A 17,460-nucleotide genomic window follows, 5' to 3' on the forward strand; every position below is an offset into this window, starting at 1 on the left:
ATGGTCAGCGAGTGGGACAGGCCTGGCCGCCGCCGCCCGCACGGAGTCCCTCGACCGCGCTCCAGCAGAGGGCGCTAGAGGACAGGCAGCGGCTCCTTGCGCCGCGTGGAACTTCGCACCCAAGCCCCGGACTTCGCAGCATCCAGCAGAGCGCGGGCCGGCGGGGGCGCAGGCAGGGCGGTGGGATAGAGGAAAAAAGAGCTTGGATCACTGCGAGGATCGTAGGGGAGAGGGGGGCTGGGGTTCCCATCCCGAGCAGGAGCAGAGGAGCACAGGATTCAGGGTGCGCCGCGGCTGGAGGGCGTCAGGGTGCCCGCGGGCTTTTGGGACGTCTCTTGAGCTTAGCTCTCGGGGTTCTGGGCGCCTGGAATGCTGCACGCCAGGGCGCGGTGGGCACCGGAGGCGGGGTGCCCTCTGGGTGCCTCAGTGCGGGGCCGCACCCGAGCCTGGCCGCACCGGGGTGACGGAGTGGGGTCGCCTCTCAAAGGGTAAATATGAATCTTGCCTTATCTGGCTCCCGCGGGCTCTTCCCTAAATTCACCTTGGAGAAAGATGGATCATGTGAGCGGGACTGAGAGCTTTATGGAGCCGAACTCCCGCGGCTGTAAATCACCCTGTCCTCCTGGGTATAAAGCGCCTGTCCATCCCGGCGTGGGAGAGAGGAGACGTTCACTGTCCCCTGACCCCCAGCTCAGCGCCGGCTCCAGGCCCAGCCAGGTGGGTGCCCCGGGCCAAAGGGCAGTCGGACTTGGGGAGTGGGGACCTTGGAGGGGTCCAACCGGGTGCTGCCGCTTCTCCTTTCTTTCTTCCTGTCCAGTGAGAGGGGCAGATTCCGTGTTTTCTCTTCCCCTTTCCCAGCGCTTCCTCTAGCACCCGAAGCCCCCACCCTGCGGGTCAGGAACTCCCTAGTCCCCAAATCTAGGGATGAGATGGGGGAAGGAGAGCTGTCGGGGTTGACCTGGAGTTTTGTTTGCTCCTCCCCAACAGTAATCCCTCTAGCCTTCTCCAGTCGCCCCCGCCATGTCCGAGGAGGTGGCCCCGGGCCCCAAGGAGAGCCCCCTGGCGCCGCGGGCGGGCCCCAGGGAGGTGTGGAAGAAGGGTGGCCGCCTGCTGTCCGTGCTGCTGGCCGCGAACGTGCTGCTCCTCGCCTGCACGCTCATCAGCGGCGGAGCCTTCAACAAGGTGGCCGTGTACGACACCGACGTGTTCGCGCTGCTCACCACGATGATGCTGCTGGCAATGCTCTGGATCCTCTTCTACCTCCTCCGAACCGTGCGCTGCCCCTGCGCGGTACCCTACCGGGACGCGCACGCTGGCCCCATCTGGCTCCGAGGTGCCAGGGGAGGTGGGGGCGAGGTGGGGTGGGCACAGCAGGGAGCTGCAGGCTAGGGCTCTCACAGGAGTTGCAGAGCCCAGGGTGACATATAAGGGTGAGAGTTTGCCTAGGGAGGACCAGGAGGACCGGAGGGTGAGGTGGGCTGCAGTTAAAGATAAAGAGGAAGGGAAGGGGTCGTGGGGAAGGGATAAATAGAGGGATGGAGCGGGACCTCTTTGTCCCCTAGTCCGAAGATTGGAGAAGGCTGGCTGAGGGAGGGCCTTTGATGGAGAGCAGGAGCCAGAAGACAGCAGTCACTGAAAGAGCCCAGCCAGGGCCCTTTGCGGTATCCCCACAGCCCCAAAGAGAGGGGAGCTTGGTAGCAGGTCCATCCATCCACCCACTCAGTCATACACTCACCCTTCCATCCACCCATTCACCTTTCAGTCTGTCTATACACCTATCCACCTATCCTCCCACCCTCCCCATTGATCCATCCAACAGTGCACTCACTCACTTGTCCACCCACCCATCTAGCTTCCCATCCTCAGGGCCTGTTCTCAGCTGGGCAGGCCTTCTCTCCTGCCTCTCTGATCTACCACCACCACCCACTCGCCCCTGGTTCTCAGGTGGACTGGTGCTGTTTGGTATCTGCACCCTCATCATGGATATCTTCAAGACCGGCTACTACTCCAGTTTCTTTGAGTGCCAGTCGGCCATAAAGATCCTGCACCCTGTCATCCAGGCTGTGTTTGTCATCATCCAGGTGGGTGGAGGAGTGTCGCTGTGTGGAAGAAAGGAGCTAACACTTGGCCATTGGAAAGAACCCAACAGGGGATCGGACACCTGAGCTCCACCTGCCTCGTATCCTGAGCTATTAAGTAAACTGGGGACAGGGCTGTAGAGAGCATCACAGGAGTCCATCAATGCGGAAACACCTCATAATGAAGTAATATCGCAACGTGAGCTCCCACTTGGAGCTCTGCAATGTTATTTCAACTTAAGCAGTGCCAGTAGTTAACACCTGGGAGGTGTGAGCTGTGACAGCCAGCCCTGTCTCCTAGAACCTGGCCTGCCCTCCTTGGGTACCCGTAGGGGGCTTCTGTGTCAGTCCAGGCTCCTGCCAGCTTGGTCCCTCTGTTCTGTATTTGTTTGGAAAGTAGGGTAGCTTGTAACTGGGATTTCTCAAACATTCATTTTGTAGTTGTTGTTGCATAAACAATACTTTGAAAGATCTTCTGATTGAGCTGAGACGGGACTGGGCTTAGATGGGATCAGAACAGCTCCCAGCCCTCTATCATGACCAAAATGGCATCATGGATGATGTCCTCCCCAGAAACATCACCCCTGCTGCCCAGGTTTTCACAGTTTAGCACACGTGTGGTTGTGGCATTTATGTAGCTTTAGCCTTTCATATTTTATGGGTTTGAAGAATACTCAGGTAAAATGAAAATATAGATATCCCCACATCACCAAATGCCATAGCAGGGATTCACAGGCAGCCAGACAGTAGCAAGGCCTGGTACGGCAACAGAGGAAGAGGATGAGCAGGGGATGTTGTCAAAAGAAGGTGAGAAGTCCACAGAGGCTCCTTCTACCCTGAGCAAGACCTAACCTGAGGCTGGCCTTGCTCCCAGAAAAAAAAAAAAACAAACTAGGTAGTCAGAAATCTACTTGACCCCCACCTCCACACAAAATAAACCCCACCACGGGCAGGGTTTTACATGTAATGTTTTGCAAACCTTTAAAGAATGGAGAACCACTATTTTATACAAACTGTGTCAGAATAGAAAGAGACAGTGTTCCCCACCTCATTTTTTTTCTTGAGACAGAGTCTCTGTCGCCCAGGCTGGAGTGCAGTGGCACAATCTTGGCTCACTGCAAACTCCGCCTCCCGGGTTCAAGCAATTCTCCTGCCTCAGCCTCGCGGGTAGCTGGGATTACAGGTGCATACCACCACACCCAGATAAATTTTTTGTATTTTTAGTAGAGATGGGGTTTTACCATGTTGGCCAGGCTGGTCTCAAGCTCCTGACCTCAAATGATCCATCTGCCTCGGCCCCCCAAAGTGCTGGGATTACAGGTGTGAGCCACCGCACCCAGCCCCCACCTCATTTTGTGAAACTAAAATGAACCTAATAACTCGGTGTAAGGTTCGTCAGGCAGAGAGAACAAGATGGCATGGACATGGGTGCACTGGAGTTTTGTCCATCTATGGAGTAAATGACTCTCACCAATGTCTCTCAATACAGACCTACTTCCTCTGGGTCTCCGCTAAAGACTGCGTTCACGTCCACCTGAATCTGACCCGGTGAGAGCTGCCGCTGCATGCCTGTGCCCAGTATGCTGGTGTTCACCTTGCAGGAGAGATTCGGGCTTTCCACCCCGGAGCAGGGCCTCTCTTTATGTCCCCTGGGTGGGGTTGCAGCCAAGGCCTCCTTGCTTTGTCAGGCTGACTTCCACTACTTTGTGGGGCCCTTTCTCCCAGGGGAGGGAGTGGTGGTGGCCCCCGGGAAAATCTCCTAGCCCTCTCTTGGGTGGCATACCAGCCAGGCTGTGTTCCTAGCAAAATCAGCTTCCCTGTTCACACAGGGCCTGGCTGCTTTCTCATTTCTCAACACCAGCTTTCAGTATTGCTCCCCAACCTGCCAAAGGGTCACAGGCTTCTTTGTCCTTGCCCCCAACCCCAAACAGGTGTGGTCTCATGTTCACACTCACCACCAACCTGGCCATCTGGATGGCGGCTGTGGTGGATGAATCTGTGCACCAATCCCACTCCTACAGCAGCTCTCACAGCAACGCCAGCCATGCCCATCTCGCCTCTGACCGTGAGTTTCCTCTTAATGCTGGCCCTGTGGCTACCAGGCCTTGGGCTGGGTGCTTTGCAAGTTTGTAATGTCAGTCTCCCATGAGGGCATGGAGGCAAAGCAGAGAGCCAGGGACCTCTCCTGCTGCAGGATCTACCTCTGCAGGATAGGTGTAGGTGACCCCAGAAGGGAAGTATCGAAGCACACTTTTATCCTTCAAGATGCAGCCCAGGCCCCCCATCCAGTCTCCATCCCACCAAGAAGGACCCAGGACCAGGAGCAGTGGCTCATGCTTGTATCCTCAGCACTTTGGGAGGCCGAGGCAGGTGAATTGCTTGAGCTCAGGAGTTCGAGACCAGCCTAGGCAAGATGATGAAACCCCATCTCTACAAAAAATTAGTCGGGTGTGGTGGTGCATGCCTGTGGTCCCAGCTACTGTGGGAGGCTGAGGTGGGAGGATCGCTTGAGCCTGGGAGGTCGAGACTGCAGTGAGCTGTGATTGCGCCACTGCACTCCAACCTCGGTGACAGAGTGAGACCCTGTTTCAAAAAAAAAAAAAGAGAGAGAGAGAGAGAGACCCAGACCCAGAATCCAGGAAGAAAGGGCAAGAGTGATCAAGCTGGGAAAAGCAGAAGGGAAGCAGAGTGGTTCTTTGGTGCAAACATGGATCAGATGCGAGAGCCTGGGGAGGAGGAGAAGGTGAGAAATAATCATGGCATTGCAATGTTAATGGTGACAATTTACTGAGGTCTGTATGTCAGGCACTGTGCTGAGTGTTTTAAACACCGCATTTAACCCTCAAGACTTCCCTGTGAAATAGGTACTGTCCCCATTCCCACGCATAGGTGCAGAGACTAGGGCAGCAAGAGCTTAAGTAGCTCACCCAAGGTCTAGCACTAGCATTCATATCCATCTTTGTTTTTAACCAATATGCTAAACTAGGGAGGAACGGGATCCAGTCTCCAGTCTTCATTCTCTGGACTTCTCTAGGGTCCCCCAATAACCAGGACCAAACAAAATAACTAAGACATGTATGCTCCTAGCATGGGTAGGTCCAGCAACAAAAAGCATGGCCCCTGCCCTCAGAGAGACCCCAGCCCAGCAAGCCTTACAAAGGACTACCCTGAACAAAGAGGACTCCTGAGGGTGCAAAACCAAATCAGGGAGGTGATGGACTTCACGTGGGGGCCTGCAGACTAGAGAGAGGCCTGCCGGAGAAGTACCTGTCCCAGGGTCAGAAGTCAGGCAGTTTGCATCCACTCTGCATTTACAAGTCACATCACCACGTTGAGCTTCAGTTTCTTCATCTGCAAAACCAGCAGGGCTAGTTCTTAGGATGAAAAGAGACACTTGCCAAGGCCCAGAGTATCCTACAAATACATTCTGGAGTCAAGACTTCTTTCCATGTGGTACAAACAAAAGTAACGGGAGGTCATGGTGGAGACTTGGGTACAGCAGCTGGCTTTCTGGGCTGATTCAGATGGTGGGAAGAGCCGTGAGGAAGCTTGAACTTTAGAGGTTCCCAAGAGCCACTTTCTATCTCAGGGAGCCAGAGCACGAAGGGATGGAAGGAATGGAATGAGGTAAAGTGAGCAGCCCTGTGGTTCAGACTGTTTTGTTTTGTTTTGTTTTGTTTTGTTTTGTTTTGTTTTGTTTTGTTTTTGAGACAGAGTCTTGCTCTGTTGCCCAGGCTGGAGTGCAGTGGTGTGATCCCGGCTCACTGCAACCTCTGCCTCCTGGGTTCAAGCAATTCTCCTGCCTCAGCCTACCATATAGCTGGGACTACAGGCACATGCCACCATGCCTAGCTACTTTTTGTATTTTTGGTAGAGACGGGATTTCACCATGTTGGTGAGGCTGGTCTCAAACCTCTGACCTCAGGTGATCCACCCACCTTGGCCTCCCAAAGTGTTGGGATTACAGGTGTGAGCCACTGCACCTGGCCTAGACTGTTCTTACTGAGCACTGATGTATCTCAGTCTCTGGCACACAGTAGGTGCTCAAAAAATATTTGTGAAGTGAAGGAGTGTGCCACACCCTGTGAAGGCATGAGGGATACCATGGTAAATATAGCAGGCATGAGAGACAGGGACCCTGCCCTTAACAAAGGTCACAGGCTAGGTTGGGCGTGATGGCTCACACCTGTAACCCCACCATTTTGGGAGGCTGAGGCAAGCGGATCACTTGAGGTCAGGAGTTTGAGACCAGCCTGGCCAACATGGCGAAACCCTGTCTCTACTAAAAATACAAAAATTAGCAGGACGTGGTGGCGGGCGCCTATAATCCCAGCTACTTGGGAGGCTGAGGCGGGAGAATGGCTTGAACCCGGGAGGTGGAGCTTGCAGTGAGCCAAGATCACGCCATTGCATTCCAAACTGAGCAACAAGAGTGAAACTCCATCTCAAAACAAAACAAAAAGGGTCACAGGCTAGGGGTGAGACCTCTCTAGGAAGGTGGGAGGACAGTCCAGCCCTGTGTCTCTCTCTCCACAACAGAGCGTGCGGGCAACCCAGTCGGAGGAGACCCCTGCCTCTGCAGCACGGCCGTCTGCCAGATCTTCCAGCAGGGGTACTTCTACCTCTATCCCTTCAACATCGAGTACAGCCTCTTCGCCTCCACCATGCTGTACGTCATGTGGAAGAATGTGGGTAGATTCCTGGCCTCCACCCCTGGCCACAGCCACACCCCATCCCCTCTCAGCCTCTTCCGGGAGACCTTTTTTGCTGGCCCGGTTCTGGGCCTGCTGCTCTTCGTGGTGGGACTGGCTGTCTTCATCATCTATGAGGTTCAAGTGAGCGGGGGTGGGGGCCGCACCCGGCAGGCCCTGGTCATCTACTACAGCTTCAACATTGTCTGCTTGGGACTCACGACCTTGGTCAGCCTGAGTGGCTCCATCATCTACCGTTTTGACCGCCGGGCCATGGACCACCATAAGAACCCCACGCGCACCCTGGACGTGGCCCTGCTGATGGGTGCTGCCCTGGGTCAGTACGCCATCTCCTACTACTCCATCGTGGCCGTGGTGGCGGGCACACCCCAGGACCTGCTGGCAGGGCTCGACCTCACCCATGCGCTGCTCATGATTGCCCAGCACACCTTCCAGAACATGTTTATCATCGAGAGCCTTCACCGAGGACCGCCCGGGGCTGAGCCTCACAGTACCCCCCCCAAGGAACCTTGCCAAAACCTCACCTTCACCAACCTGGACGCCTTCCACACCTTGCCTGCCTGCCCACCTACCCCCAGGCTGGTTAGCCCCAGCCCCGCAGACCAGCGAGAAGCAGTGGCCATCATCTCAGCCCCCAGAAGCCAATGGAGACGCCGGTGCCTAAGAGACATTTCTCTGTTTCTCCTGCTCTGCAATGTCATCGTGAGTAGCTGGGGCAAGAAAGGGTGGGCTTGGGAGACGAGGCTGAGGAAGGATGCTCTTGCAGGCTTAAGCCCTTAGCCTTCTCTGTCTTACCCCCAGCCCCCCTGAGAATCTTACAGCTCTCTAGGAAAGGAGCAGGTTCAGGGGAGGCCAGCTGTAGCTTTGGGGCAAATGGCATCTCAGGGCACACAGAGAAAATGAAATCCTAACATTCTGGCATCTAGGCAGCGGATGGAGCTGGAGGGGTCGCAGGGAAGGTTGATACAGGAGCTGGGCAGAGGTGAGAGGGAGCTGAGAGCTAATGTGGAAGGCGGGGCCCTCACCCCCCAGTGGAAGGTGTGACTGCTCCTGGGAACTTGTGACCTGCCTGCTTCTCAGAATAATTGGAGCAGCCTCAGGAAGTAGCAGAGACCAGCGTAAGTGTGAGCGGTCTGTTAGCAGAGTGAAGTGGGAAGGAGGGTGTCTACAACAGCCACCCCCTCCCCAGTGACTCAGCGAAGATTAAGAGCAACAGACTTGGCTGGGCACAGTGGCTCACACCTGTAATCTAAGCACTTTGGGAGGCTGAGACAGGCGGATGACTTGAGGTCAGGAGTTCGAGACTAGCCTGGCCAACATGGTAAAACCCCATCTCCACTAAAAATATAAAAATTAGCCAGGCATGGTGGTGTGCGTGCCTATAATCTCAGCTACTCAGGAGGCTGAGGCAAGGAAATTGCTTGAACCCAGGAGGCGGAGGTTGCAGTGAGTTGAGATTGCACCACTGCACTCCAGCCTGGGCAACAGAGTAAGACTCTGTCAAAAAAAGAAAAGCAACAGACTTCACCCAATACAAATATGCTCTCTGTATAGAAGTACCCCAGGGCAGAAACACTGGTAATGAAAGTACATCCCAGCAGGGAAATGCTCCTGGTGTTTCTAGTACAACCCAAGACAGAAGTGGCCCAGTGGGGGCTTATTATTACCTCTGATATAGAAACATGTACCTATGTGGGTACATCTCAAAGAGAAAAAAAAAATTTTTTTTTTGAGACGGAGTCTTGCTCTGTCGCCCAGGCTGCTGTGATCTCAGCTCACTGAAGCCCCGCATCCTGGGTTCACGCCATTCTCCTGTCTCAGTTTCCCGAGTAGCTTGGGACTACAGGTGCCCACCACCACACCCAGCTAATTTTTTGTATTTTTTTTTTTTTGAGACGGAGTCTCGCTCTGTCGCCCAGGCTGGAGTGCAGTGGCCAGATCTCAGCTCACTGCAAGCTCCGCCTCCCAGGTTTACGCCATTCTCCTGCCTCAGCCTCCCGAGTAGCTGGGACTACAGGCGCCCGCCACCTCGCCCGGCTAGTTTTTTTTTTGTATTTTTTAGTAGAGACGGGGTTTCACCAGGTTAGCCAGGATGGTCTCGATCTCCTGACCTCGTGATCCGCCCGTCTCGGCCTCCCAAAGTGCTGGGATTACAGGCTTGAGCCACCGCGCCCGGCCAATTTTTTGTATTTTAGTGGAGACGGGGGGTTCACCGTGTTAGCCAGGATGGTCTCAATCTCCTGACCTCGAGATCTGCCCACCTGAGCCTCCCAAAGTGCTGGGATTACAGGCGTGAGCCACCGTGCTTGGCTGAGAAAAAAACACTTCTAATGAAGTTTCACTCAATAGAAAAACAATCCTTTCAGCTGTAACCTCCAATAGAAAAATATCCCTAATACAGAAAATTACTTAATGTGGGTATATCCCAGTACAGAGCAAGAGTGCCACAGTGAATTGTACCCCATGAAATCCTACCTGCATAAGGTACACCAGCGGCCCTAAGAGTCATTCTTGGTGAGGTCCCACTCTGAAGGACCATCCACCAGGTCATGGGCCCCACAGATGTTGCCAGGCAGGAGCCTTCCAACACAATCAATTTCACTTCAAAAAAAAATGTGGTCATCAGTTTCTGACCCTACCAGTAGAATTATTAAGGCCCAGACCTTGGCATGTCTTGGACTGGCTTTGGTGCCTGGCCCCCTGCCCTCTGGCCCCACCCTCACCTTCCACCCAGGCCTGGCTTATAGGCTAGGGGCCACCTTCTGGGAGGCTATTCTTGCTCCAGGTATCTGAGCCTAAATCACCTCCAGTAGCATCTTCTCCATCTCCTTCATTTTATAGGACAGAACAGGCTCAGAGGGGACTGTGATGTGCCCAAAGATGAAGTTAATCAGGGGTAGGGGTGGGGCTAGCCTAGAAACCTTTGTTCTTTGCTTCTTACCCACACCTGAACCTTCTGAGCTCATAGCCGGAGAGGAAGCAGGATTCCAACTTCCACCTTCTCCCACTCCTAGGAAGGGAGAAGGGGATAAGGGGAGAGCTGGAGGGCAGAGCTCAGGGAGGGTAGGGGTGGGGTGGCCTTCTGTCTGAACCTCAAACTCCCTGCCCTGAGCCTATCTGATTCACCCCCACCCATGTGCACACAACCCCCCAGGACAGAGCTGCTGATTTTGCTGCTCGTACCTCTTCTTCTAGTGAAACCTCTTCTCCTCTCCCTGATCCCACACTGAGGCCCTGCTAAAATGTTGGAAGAGGCGATCACAGGTGGACTCCTAGCCTGGGGATGGCAAATTCAGTTGGGCTTACTTCCTGAGCCCCTTAGAGAGTGCCAGGTCCTGTCCAAAATGCTAGAGCTGCCCATTCACGGACACCCAGACCTCCCTGTCCACCAAGCTAGAAAGATGGGCCCCCATCTAGCCACGGCCCAGCAAAGCCCACAGCATCATCCAGGCCAGCTCCTGAAATGCTCCTCTCTCCACACAGCTGTGGATCATGCCTGCCTTCGGGGCCCGCCCTCACTTCAGCAACACAGTGGAGGTGGATTTCTACGGTTACTCCCTCTGGGCAGCCATCGTCAACATCTGCCTCCCTTTCGGCATCTTCTACCGCATGCACGCCGTCTCCAGCCTGCTGGAGGTCTACGTGCTGTCCTGAGGCCTGCAACAGACGTGGGGGGCAGGAAGAGGGGGCTCAGCTCCTGTGCCCACTCAGATACCCTCTGGGAATGAATCCCAGCTGGCGCCATATGACAGTCCATTTCCTGCTGGTCTCAAGAGTGGAATTTTCACAAAAGTTATTTTTCCAGGTTCAATTTTTAAATCACAATCAGGACAGGCCCATCCACCCCAGTATGACCGTGCGGCATGAGGTGACTGGGGAAGGGAGACCTCTCCTGGCAGCATTGCTAGGACCCAACGAGATCTGGAAGTGCTGGCTCTGGCTCCCTCTCTAATCCTGTCCTGTGGCCTGGCCAGTGCACTGCCTGGAGCTGGAAACCAATAAACCTGTGATTTGGCCCCGTCCCCACTGTTTGTCTCTGTTGTTCCATCTGAGGTGGTCACAGGAGAGGATCTGGGGAGTCAGAGCGGGAAGGGCCCCTGGAGATTTTCAGATCTCAAGCTTTGCAGTGTAGTGAGCAAACTCCAAGTGACAGACTAGCTACAGAGTGGGTGACTGGAGTTCTGAAACTGTCATCTTCCTCTTCCCTTTATCTCCAAGCGACATACTTTTTTTTTTTTTTTTTTTTTTTTTTGAGACAGTATCTCACTTTTTTTGCCCAGGCTGGAGTGCAGATAGCTCACTGCAACCTTAACCTCCTGGATTCAAGAGACCCTCCCACCTCAGCCTCCTGAGTAGCTGGAACTACAGCACTACTGCCACCACGCCTGGCTAAATTGTGTGTGTGTGTGTGTGTGTGTGTGTAGATGGGGGTCTCATTGTGTTGCACAGTCTGGTCTTGAACTCCTGGGCTCGAATGATCCTCCCGCCTCAGCCTCCCAAAGTGCTGGGATTTCAGGCATGAGCCACAGCACCCAACCTAATCATTCTTTTTGTGTGTGTGTCCCGTGACACAAGAAAGTTTGGGAAGCAGCGACCTAGTTGCTGCTGCATTTTACAAAGAAGGAAGCTAAGGCCCAGAGAGGTAAAGTGACTAACCCAAGGTCACACAGCTACAAAAAATCCAGAGCCTTTCTGCTAAGAACAATAATTTTCAAACTTTGTTTTCAAGCAGAACATTTTTTCCCTTCAAATAAAATATTACAGCAACCCAACTTTGTAACATAGATATAGGCCGGGTGCAATGCCTCATGCCTGTAATCCCAGCACTTTGGGAGGCCGAGGCAGGCAGATCACTTCAGGTCAGGAGTTCGAGACCAGCCTGGCCAACATGGCAAAACCCTGTTTCTACTGAAAATTACAAAAATTAGCTGGGCATGGTGGCATGTGCCTGTAATCCCAGCTACTCAGGAGGCTGAGGCAGGAGAATCACTTGAACCCAGGAGGCAAAAGTCGCAGTGAGCCAAGATCATGCCACTGCACTCTAGCCTGGGAGTCAGAGCAAGACTCTATCTCAAAAAAAAAAATATATATATATATATAGAGATACTTATTATGAGAAGAGAGAGAGAGAAGAGAGAGAAACGGAGAGAGACGACGAGAGCAGTCTAGTTTAAAGGAGTTGGGAGCTCGGTCCGCGGCGCGTGGCTCAAGCCTGAATCCAGCACTTTGGGAGGCGAGACGGGTGGTCACGAATGCGGTCAGGAGATCGAGGGACCCATCCTGGCTACACCCGTGAAACCCGTTCTTATACTTAAAAACACAAAAAATAGGCCCGGGCGAGGTGGCAGGCGCTGTAGTCCCAGCTACCATAAGGGAAGAGCTGAGGCGCGAGAATGCGGGAACCCAGGAGGCGGGAGCTTGCGGTGAGCTGAGATCCGGCCACTGCATCCAGGACCTGGGCGACAAGCAAGACTCCGTCTCAAAAAAAGAGTTGGGAGTCTCAGATCCTCACCATTTGGGCCTCCCCTGACCTCCCCCTGCCCTGGGAGGTCCCCTAGGAGCTTCCCCTAAGCCTTAGGGTTTCTACTCTACAAAGAGTATAGAGATGCTTAGGAGGGAAGACAGAAGAGAGACGGGAAGGAGGCTCCACAGTTAGAAGAGTGAAAGGTGGTGGTGAGCATACAGAGGCAGAGGGAGGGGGAGGGTTGGGCGTGACCCATGGAGCAGATGGCGTTTGGGGGAGATATAGGAACAGCAGCACCGGGAGTTCAGGGGACTTTGAGGAAACTGTGCCTGGACGCTGTCAGCAGAAGGAGGTGAGTAGTTCTCAGAGGCCGCAGGTGGAGCTGGGGAGGCCTCCACCCCTGTCACAATGGCGCTCTGCTCCAACTCTTCCCCACCAAGTTTAGGTTTGACTTAAGGAAAACACAGGGTCCTGTGAGGGTGCCTCCGGGCCCGGGGCTAAGTAGGGTACAGGAAAAAGCGACTCCAGGCCTGAAGGGAGGGCGTCCATTCCCAGCTTTATCATTAAAGGAAAGCGAGGCCTGAATCCCGCAAGCTCTTTACCGCGGGCCTGAGAACACTGCACCCCTCTCCATCCCACCCGAGGGCGGGCTGCGAGTTGGAGACCCTGCAGGTCCGCGCCTGCACAGCCCTCGGCCCCGCCCGCTTATCCAGCTGCCTCGCAATTGGCTGCACCCTCTGGGTCCGAGCCCCCGGCAGGGTAATTAACGAGGGATTAATGAGATTTCCAAAGTCAACAGAAAAATCGATGGGCCGCGGAGCCCGAGCGGCGGCTGCGCAGTCCCGCTGGGGGAGGGCGTCGCGGGCATCGGTCTCACTTGGTCCGACGATCCGCTCAGCGCCCGCAGTCGGTGGTTAGCCCGCGGCGATGCCTGCCCCGGCCTCAGGTAAGCCGGGAGCACCGGCGGAACTTTCCCAGCTTGCGCACCCCAGACACTGGCACATACTACACCCCCAAAAGCGGGGTTCATGAGAAGGAGATGCAGGGATTGGAACGGGAAAGTGGGGTGACTGTGGAGAGGTCAACTCCCTTTGATCCGAGGCCGGCCCCTCTACCCGCCCCCCAACCCGGGCTCCGCGTCCCTACTCCTTTCGGTGGACCCGGGGGGCACAGAGGGCCGCAGGGCGCGGCCCCTCCCGGCGGGGCCCACATAGCAGAAAGCGGGAGCGGAGGCCTGGGGTGTGGGGTTGGTTGGGGCTGTCTGGATGCTGGGTCTGGGGTACGCACGAAGCGTCTACCCCCGGCCCCGCAGTCCCTAAAATGGCTCGGAAGGAAATCCCGAAGGCGTCCGCACTAGCAGCCTCCTCGGAGCCGGCCCTGCGTTCCTGGGCCGGGCGCCGGGCCCGACGGCTCCGCGGCTTTCATCACCGCTCCAGCCGAGACCCACAAACCAGTCCGGTGTCTTCACCCTCCCTTGGACTGGCGTCGCGCCCAGGGGCATGCCAGGGGGCGGCAGAGTCCTGCTTGTCAGTTCCAGGCGCCCTTGCCCTAGCTCTCTGCCCGAGACCCCTACATGCCCACTCCAGCCCCCTGCCCAGCCCGGGACGAAATTTGCTCCTTTGAAGGCTCACTCCAGCGGCCTTTGGAGGGTTGGACCCCAGGGTGGGAGACGTGGAGGCTGTCAGGGCAAAGACCCCAGAGGGAGAGAACCTGGAACCTTGTCCACCAGTGTCCCCTCCAGGCCTCCAGTCTGAATAAAATCCACCCTTGAAATTCACCAGTAATCCCAACCCTTCCCAGCTCTCCAGGACCTCAAAAGAACTGGAAGGAAATGCAGAGATAACCAACACTGAGCTTTCTGGGCGCCAGGCATTACAGGCATTACTCTCTACCTGTGCTTCTTGCATGTATTAAATCATGTCATTCTGACAAAGCCCCTATTCGGCATTAATCCCTTTTTTTTCTTTTTCTTTTCTTTTCTTTTCTTTTTTTTTTTCTTTTTTTTTTTTTTTTTTTTTTTTTTTTTTTTTTTTTTTTTTTTTTTTTTTTTTTTTTTTTTTTTTTTTTTGAGACAGGGTCTAACTCTGTCCCTCAGGCTGGAATTCAACGTCGCAATCACAGCTCACTGCAGCCTCAGCCTCCCAGGCTGAAGCAATCCTCCCACATCAGCTTCCCGAGTAGCTGGGACCACAGGTGCATGCCACTACACCTGGCTAATTGTTTGGTATTTTTTGTAGAGACGGGGTTTTGCCATGTTCCCCAGGCTGGTCTCCAACTCCTGGGCTCAAGGGATCCGCTCACCTCAGCCTCCCAAAGTGCTTGAATTACAGGCGTGAGCCACTGCAGTCAGCCTCATTCAGGAAGTCTTTATTGAGCATCTACTATGCACCAGCTACTATTCCATAATTGTATATCCGTTTTGCAGATGACAACACTGAGGCACAGAGTCTACGTAGCTCTCTGTAGTAGTCCCAGTAGTCTAAGATGACAGAGGTAACAAGTGCTGGAATCTGAGCTCTTGATCATTAATCTACCCACTTCAGGGCCGGAGGAGAGGGTGCAGGTTTGGGGGAAGGGGAAGTAAAGCAGTTAGAGTTGGGAGATGTGGAGCAGGGAGGCATCCCAGTGAGACCCATCCTTGCTCAATTTGGGTGGGGGAGCTTAGGAGGGAAAGATAAAGATCATCTGGAGTCTCCTCCCCAGCCAGCCTGGAAAGAGTTTAATGGGAAGGGTCTCTGTCCACAACTCTGGTGCTGAAAATTCCCCAAAAGATGCCAGAGTCAGCTGGCAAACACTGGGTGAATGTCATGTCTGCGCTAGGTTTGGGGGGTCCGAGTTAAGCAGGACCCAGTCTCTGTCCTGGAGGCATTCCAGGCCTTAATGGGAGCTAGCCACACCCACAGCACACCAAACAGGGCACACCTACTCTCAATAGAGGGGAGTGGCCCCAGCAAAGCAGCACCAGAAGGCTTAGGCAGAGACAAAGCCTTTCCAGGTGGGTGAGGAGGATGGGCGAGTGGCCGGGGGTGGGAGGGGCAGAAAGAAGAGCAGTGTCCAGGAGGGATGGCAGGAGTCAGGAGACCACGGGAGAAACAGAGAACTCTCTACCTGTGCCTGGGTGGATGTGGGAGGCAGGTGCCTTGAGTACGGCAGCGGAGGTGGGTGGGGACAGGGAGGAGACAGAACTTGGGCAAGGATGACAGAGTGGACTGGGAAAGAGGAGAAAATAATTTATAGAATCTTGAAAAGGGGCTCAAGTTTTAGTTCTCCATCTGCCCCAGAAGAGAACAGCAGAAAGTATAAATATGGAACAGGTGGAGAATGGGAGAATATGCCCAAGGGAGAATGGGAGCCTGGAGAGGTTGCATTTTCAAGCCAGATATGGTGAGGGTCTTCTGCTGTTGCATAGAGGGCACGTCTGAAGCTCCTGAAGCCCAAGGTCTCAAGGGAGAGACAGAGCAAAGCACAGCTAATGGAAGCAGAGGACAATGGGTGGTCAGTGTGGGGTGAGATGGGAGTGCTGATGAGGGAAGGCCGCAGAGAGGAGGCGGGGTCTCTGCCAAGTCCTGAAGCACAAGCTAGAGTTACCCAAGGGGTAAAAGGGGTAGGCATTAAAGGCAAAGGATAGGGTGTAGGCAAAGACTGGGGGCTTTCCAGGAAGTGCAGCAAGATAGTGTAGCCCAAGGAGAGGGTAGTAAGGTCTGAAGACAATGCTAGAAGGGTAAGTTGAAGCCAGACCAGGAAGCAGAAGCAGCTACTCTGCCTTGGGCAGAGAACCTGGAACCTTGTCCAGGCCCATACTAATCATATATCTCTCATTTTGAGAGGCCATGCAGGCTGTGTCAGCAGTTTGGACTTTATACTGAGGGCAATTATTTGCCTTTGCAGGACTTTCAGTAGGGGAGAGGCACTCTGGGCAAGGAGACCAGGGGGCCCAGACTAGGCAGTGGTTGAGGTCAAGAAAAATCCGTGCCAGTCATGGTGGCTCACACCTGTAATCCCAACACTTTGGGAACCTGAGACAGGAGGATCACTTGAGGCGAGGAGTTCAAGACCAGCCTAGGCAACATAACTCGACGGTGTCTCTCCAAAAAAAAAAAAAAATTAACTAGCCGAGCTTGGTGGCACACGCCTGTAGTCTCAACTACTCATGAGGCTGAATCGAGAGGATCACTTGAGCCCAGGAGTTCAAGGTTGCACTGAGCTATGATGGTGCCACTGCACTCCAGGCTGGGTCGCAGAGCGAGACCCCAGCTCTAAAAATAAATAAATAAAAATCTAAGAGCAACTTTTGAGCTGGAATGAACAAGCTTGGGACCTAAGAGAATGCAAGGGATGAGGGGAGAGGCAAAGAGGCACCTAGTTCTCTGCTAGGAGGTATGGAGATGGAGATGTCTCTCTGAGATTGTGACATTAGGAAGCAAGAGAATGGGAGTAGTGAGCACCTAGAACCCTGAGCCCAGAGCACGAGGCAGCGGCAGGACAAAGAAAGAGCTTGAGCAGAACAGGGGGGCTCTAGGGAGCCTTCTGGGTCAGCTCAGCCTCCCCACCAGGAGAGCACCCAGAAGCAGCAGAACTGTCCCCACTCTCAACAGTGTCTCAGTCCCACCAGGAAGAAGGAGTGTCCAGTGGAGACAGTATGCTGGACTCAGAGCCGCAGTCATTGGATGCCCCAAAATCTGGTCTAAGCAAGTGGTGACAAAGTGGTTGGCCTGCATGAATGCTTGGGAGAGGTGAGGAAATGGCAGGAGACATTCAGGAAAAGAGGAGGGTAAAAGATCGTGTTTGCTACATTATGCCAGGCACTCGTGGGACTTCCAGGAGTGGGGGGAGGGGCAGAGAAATGGAAGTCAGTTCCTTCAAAGTTAAGGGCATGGCCGCGGTGCTGATCCAGGCCTGTCCCATGCTCTCAGCAGACATTGTAAATCAACCCCAGAACCTTTTCCCTAAACCTTTAATGTACTTTAAAATTATTTTATTTATATATTTATGTTTAAACGCAGGGTCTTGCTCTGTCACTCAGCTTGGAGTGCAGTGGCCCAATCATAGCTCACTGCAACCTTGATTTCCTGGGTTCAAGCCATCCTCCTGCCTCAGCCTCCTGAATAGTTAGGACTATAGGCATAAACCATCATACCTGGCTAATATATATATTACACACACACACACACACATATATATACATACATATATATATATATATATA

The 17,460-nt window shown here is 54.0% G+C and overlaps 2 protein-coding genes across 4 annotated transcripts in view; both read left to right on the forward strand.

Annotated features, from left to right (window-relative positions):
- Nucleotides 1-623: 623 nt before the first annotated feature.
- Nucleotides 624-10,809, forward strand: OTOP2 (otopetrin 2). The gene is made up of 7 exons (XM_017884599.1): nt 624-717; nt 988-1,333; nt 1,945-2,081; nt 3,568-3,626; nt 4,010-4,143; nt 6,618-7,492; nt 10,274-10,809. Exons 2-7 carry the CDS (start codon nt 1,021-1,023, stop codon nt 10,442-10,444), a joined length of 1,689 nt encoding a protein of 562 aa, XP_017740088.1. The 5' UTR covers nt 624-717; nt 988-1,020; the 3' UTR covers nt 10,445-10,809.
- A 1,720-nt stretch (nt 10,810-12,529) lies between these two features.
- OTOP3 (otopetrin 3) overlaps nt 12,530-17,460 on the forward strand; it is a 15,641-nt gene continuing 10,710 nt past the window's right edge. Inside the window, exon 1 of one of the 3 annotated variants that reach the window (XM_017884893.1) lies at nt 12,530-12,606. Coding sequence is in view for 1 of the 3 variants with exons in the window: in XM_017884891.1 (XP_017740380.1) it covers nt 13,182-13,200 (19 nt within the window). In the remaining 2 variants the exon portion in view is untranslated. Of the gene's footprint in view, nt 12,607-12,978; nt 13,201-17,460 lie in introns of those variants that run through there. The other 2 variants (XM_017884891.1, XM_017884892.1) reach the window with 2 other exon arrangements.

The sequence above is a fragment of the Rhinopithecus bieti genome, unplaced genomic scaffold, assembly GCF_001698545.2.
Source record: "Rhinopithecus bieti isolate Rb0 unplaced genomic scaffold, ASM169854v2 scaffold_13400, whole genome shotgun sequence".
NCBI lineage: Eukaryota > Metazoa > Chordata > Mammalia > Primates > Cercopithecidae > Rhinopithecus > Rhinopithecus bieti.

Coding starts and splice junctions, on each gene's coding strand:
- OTOP2 (XM_017884599.1), top strand. CDS start 1,021: ATGTCCGAGGAGGTGGCCCCGGGCCCCAAGGAGAGCCCCCTGGCGCCG. Junction 1,334..1,944: donor TGGCCCCATCTGGCTCCGAG/GTGCCAGGGGAG, acceptor CCTGGTTCTCAG/GTGGACTGGTGCTGTTTGGT. Junction 3,627..4,009: donor GTCCACCTGAATCTGACCCG/GTGAGAGCTGCC, acceptor AACCCCAAACAG/GTGTGGTCTCATGTTCACAC.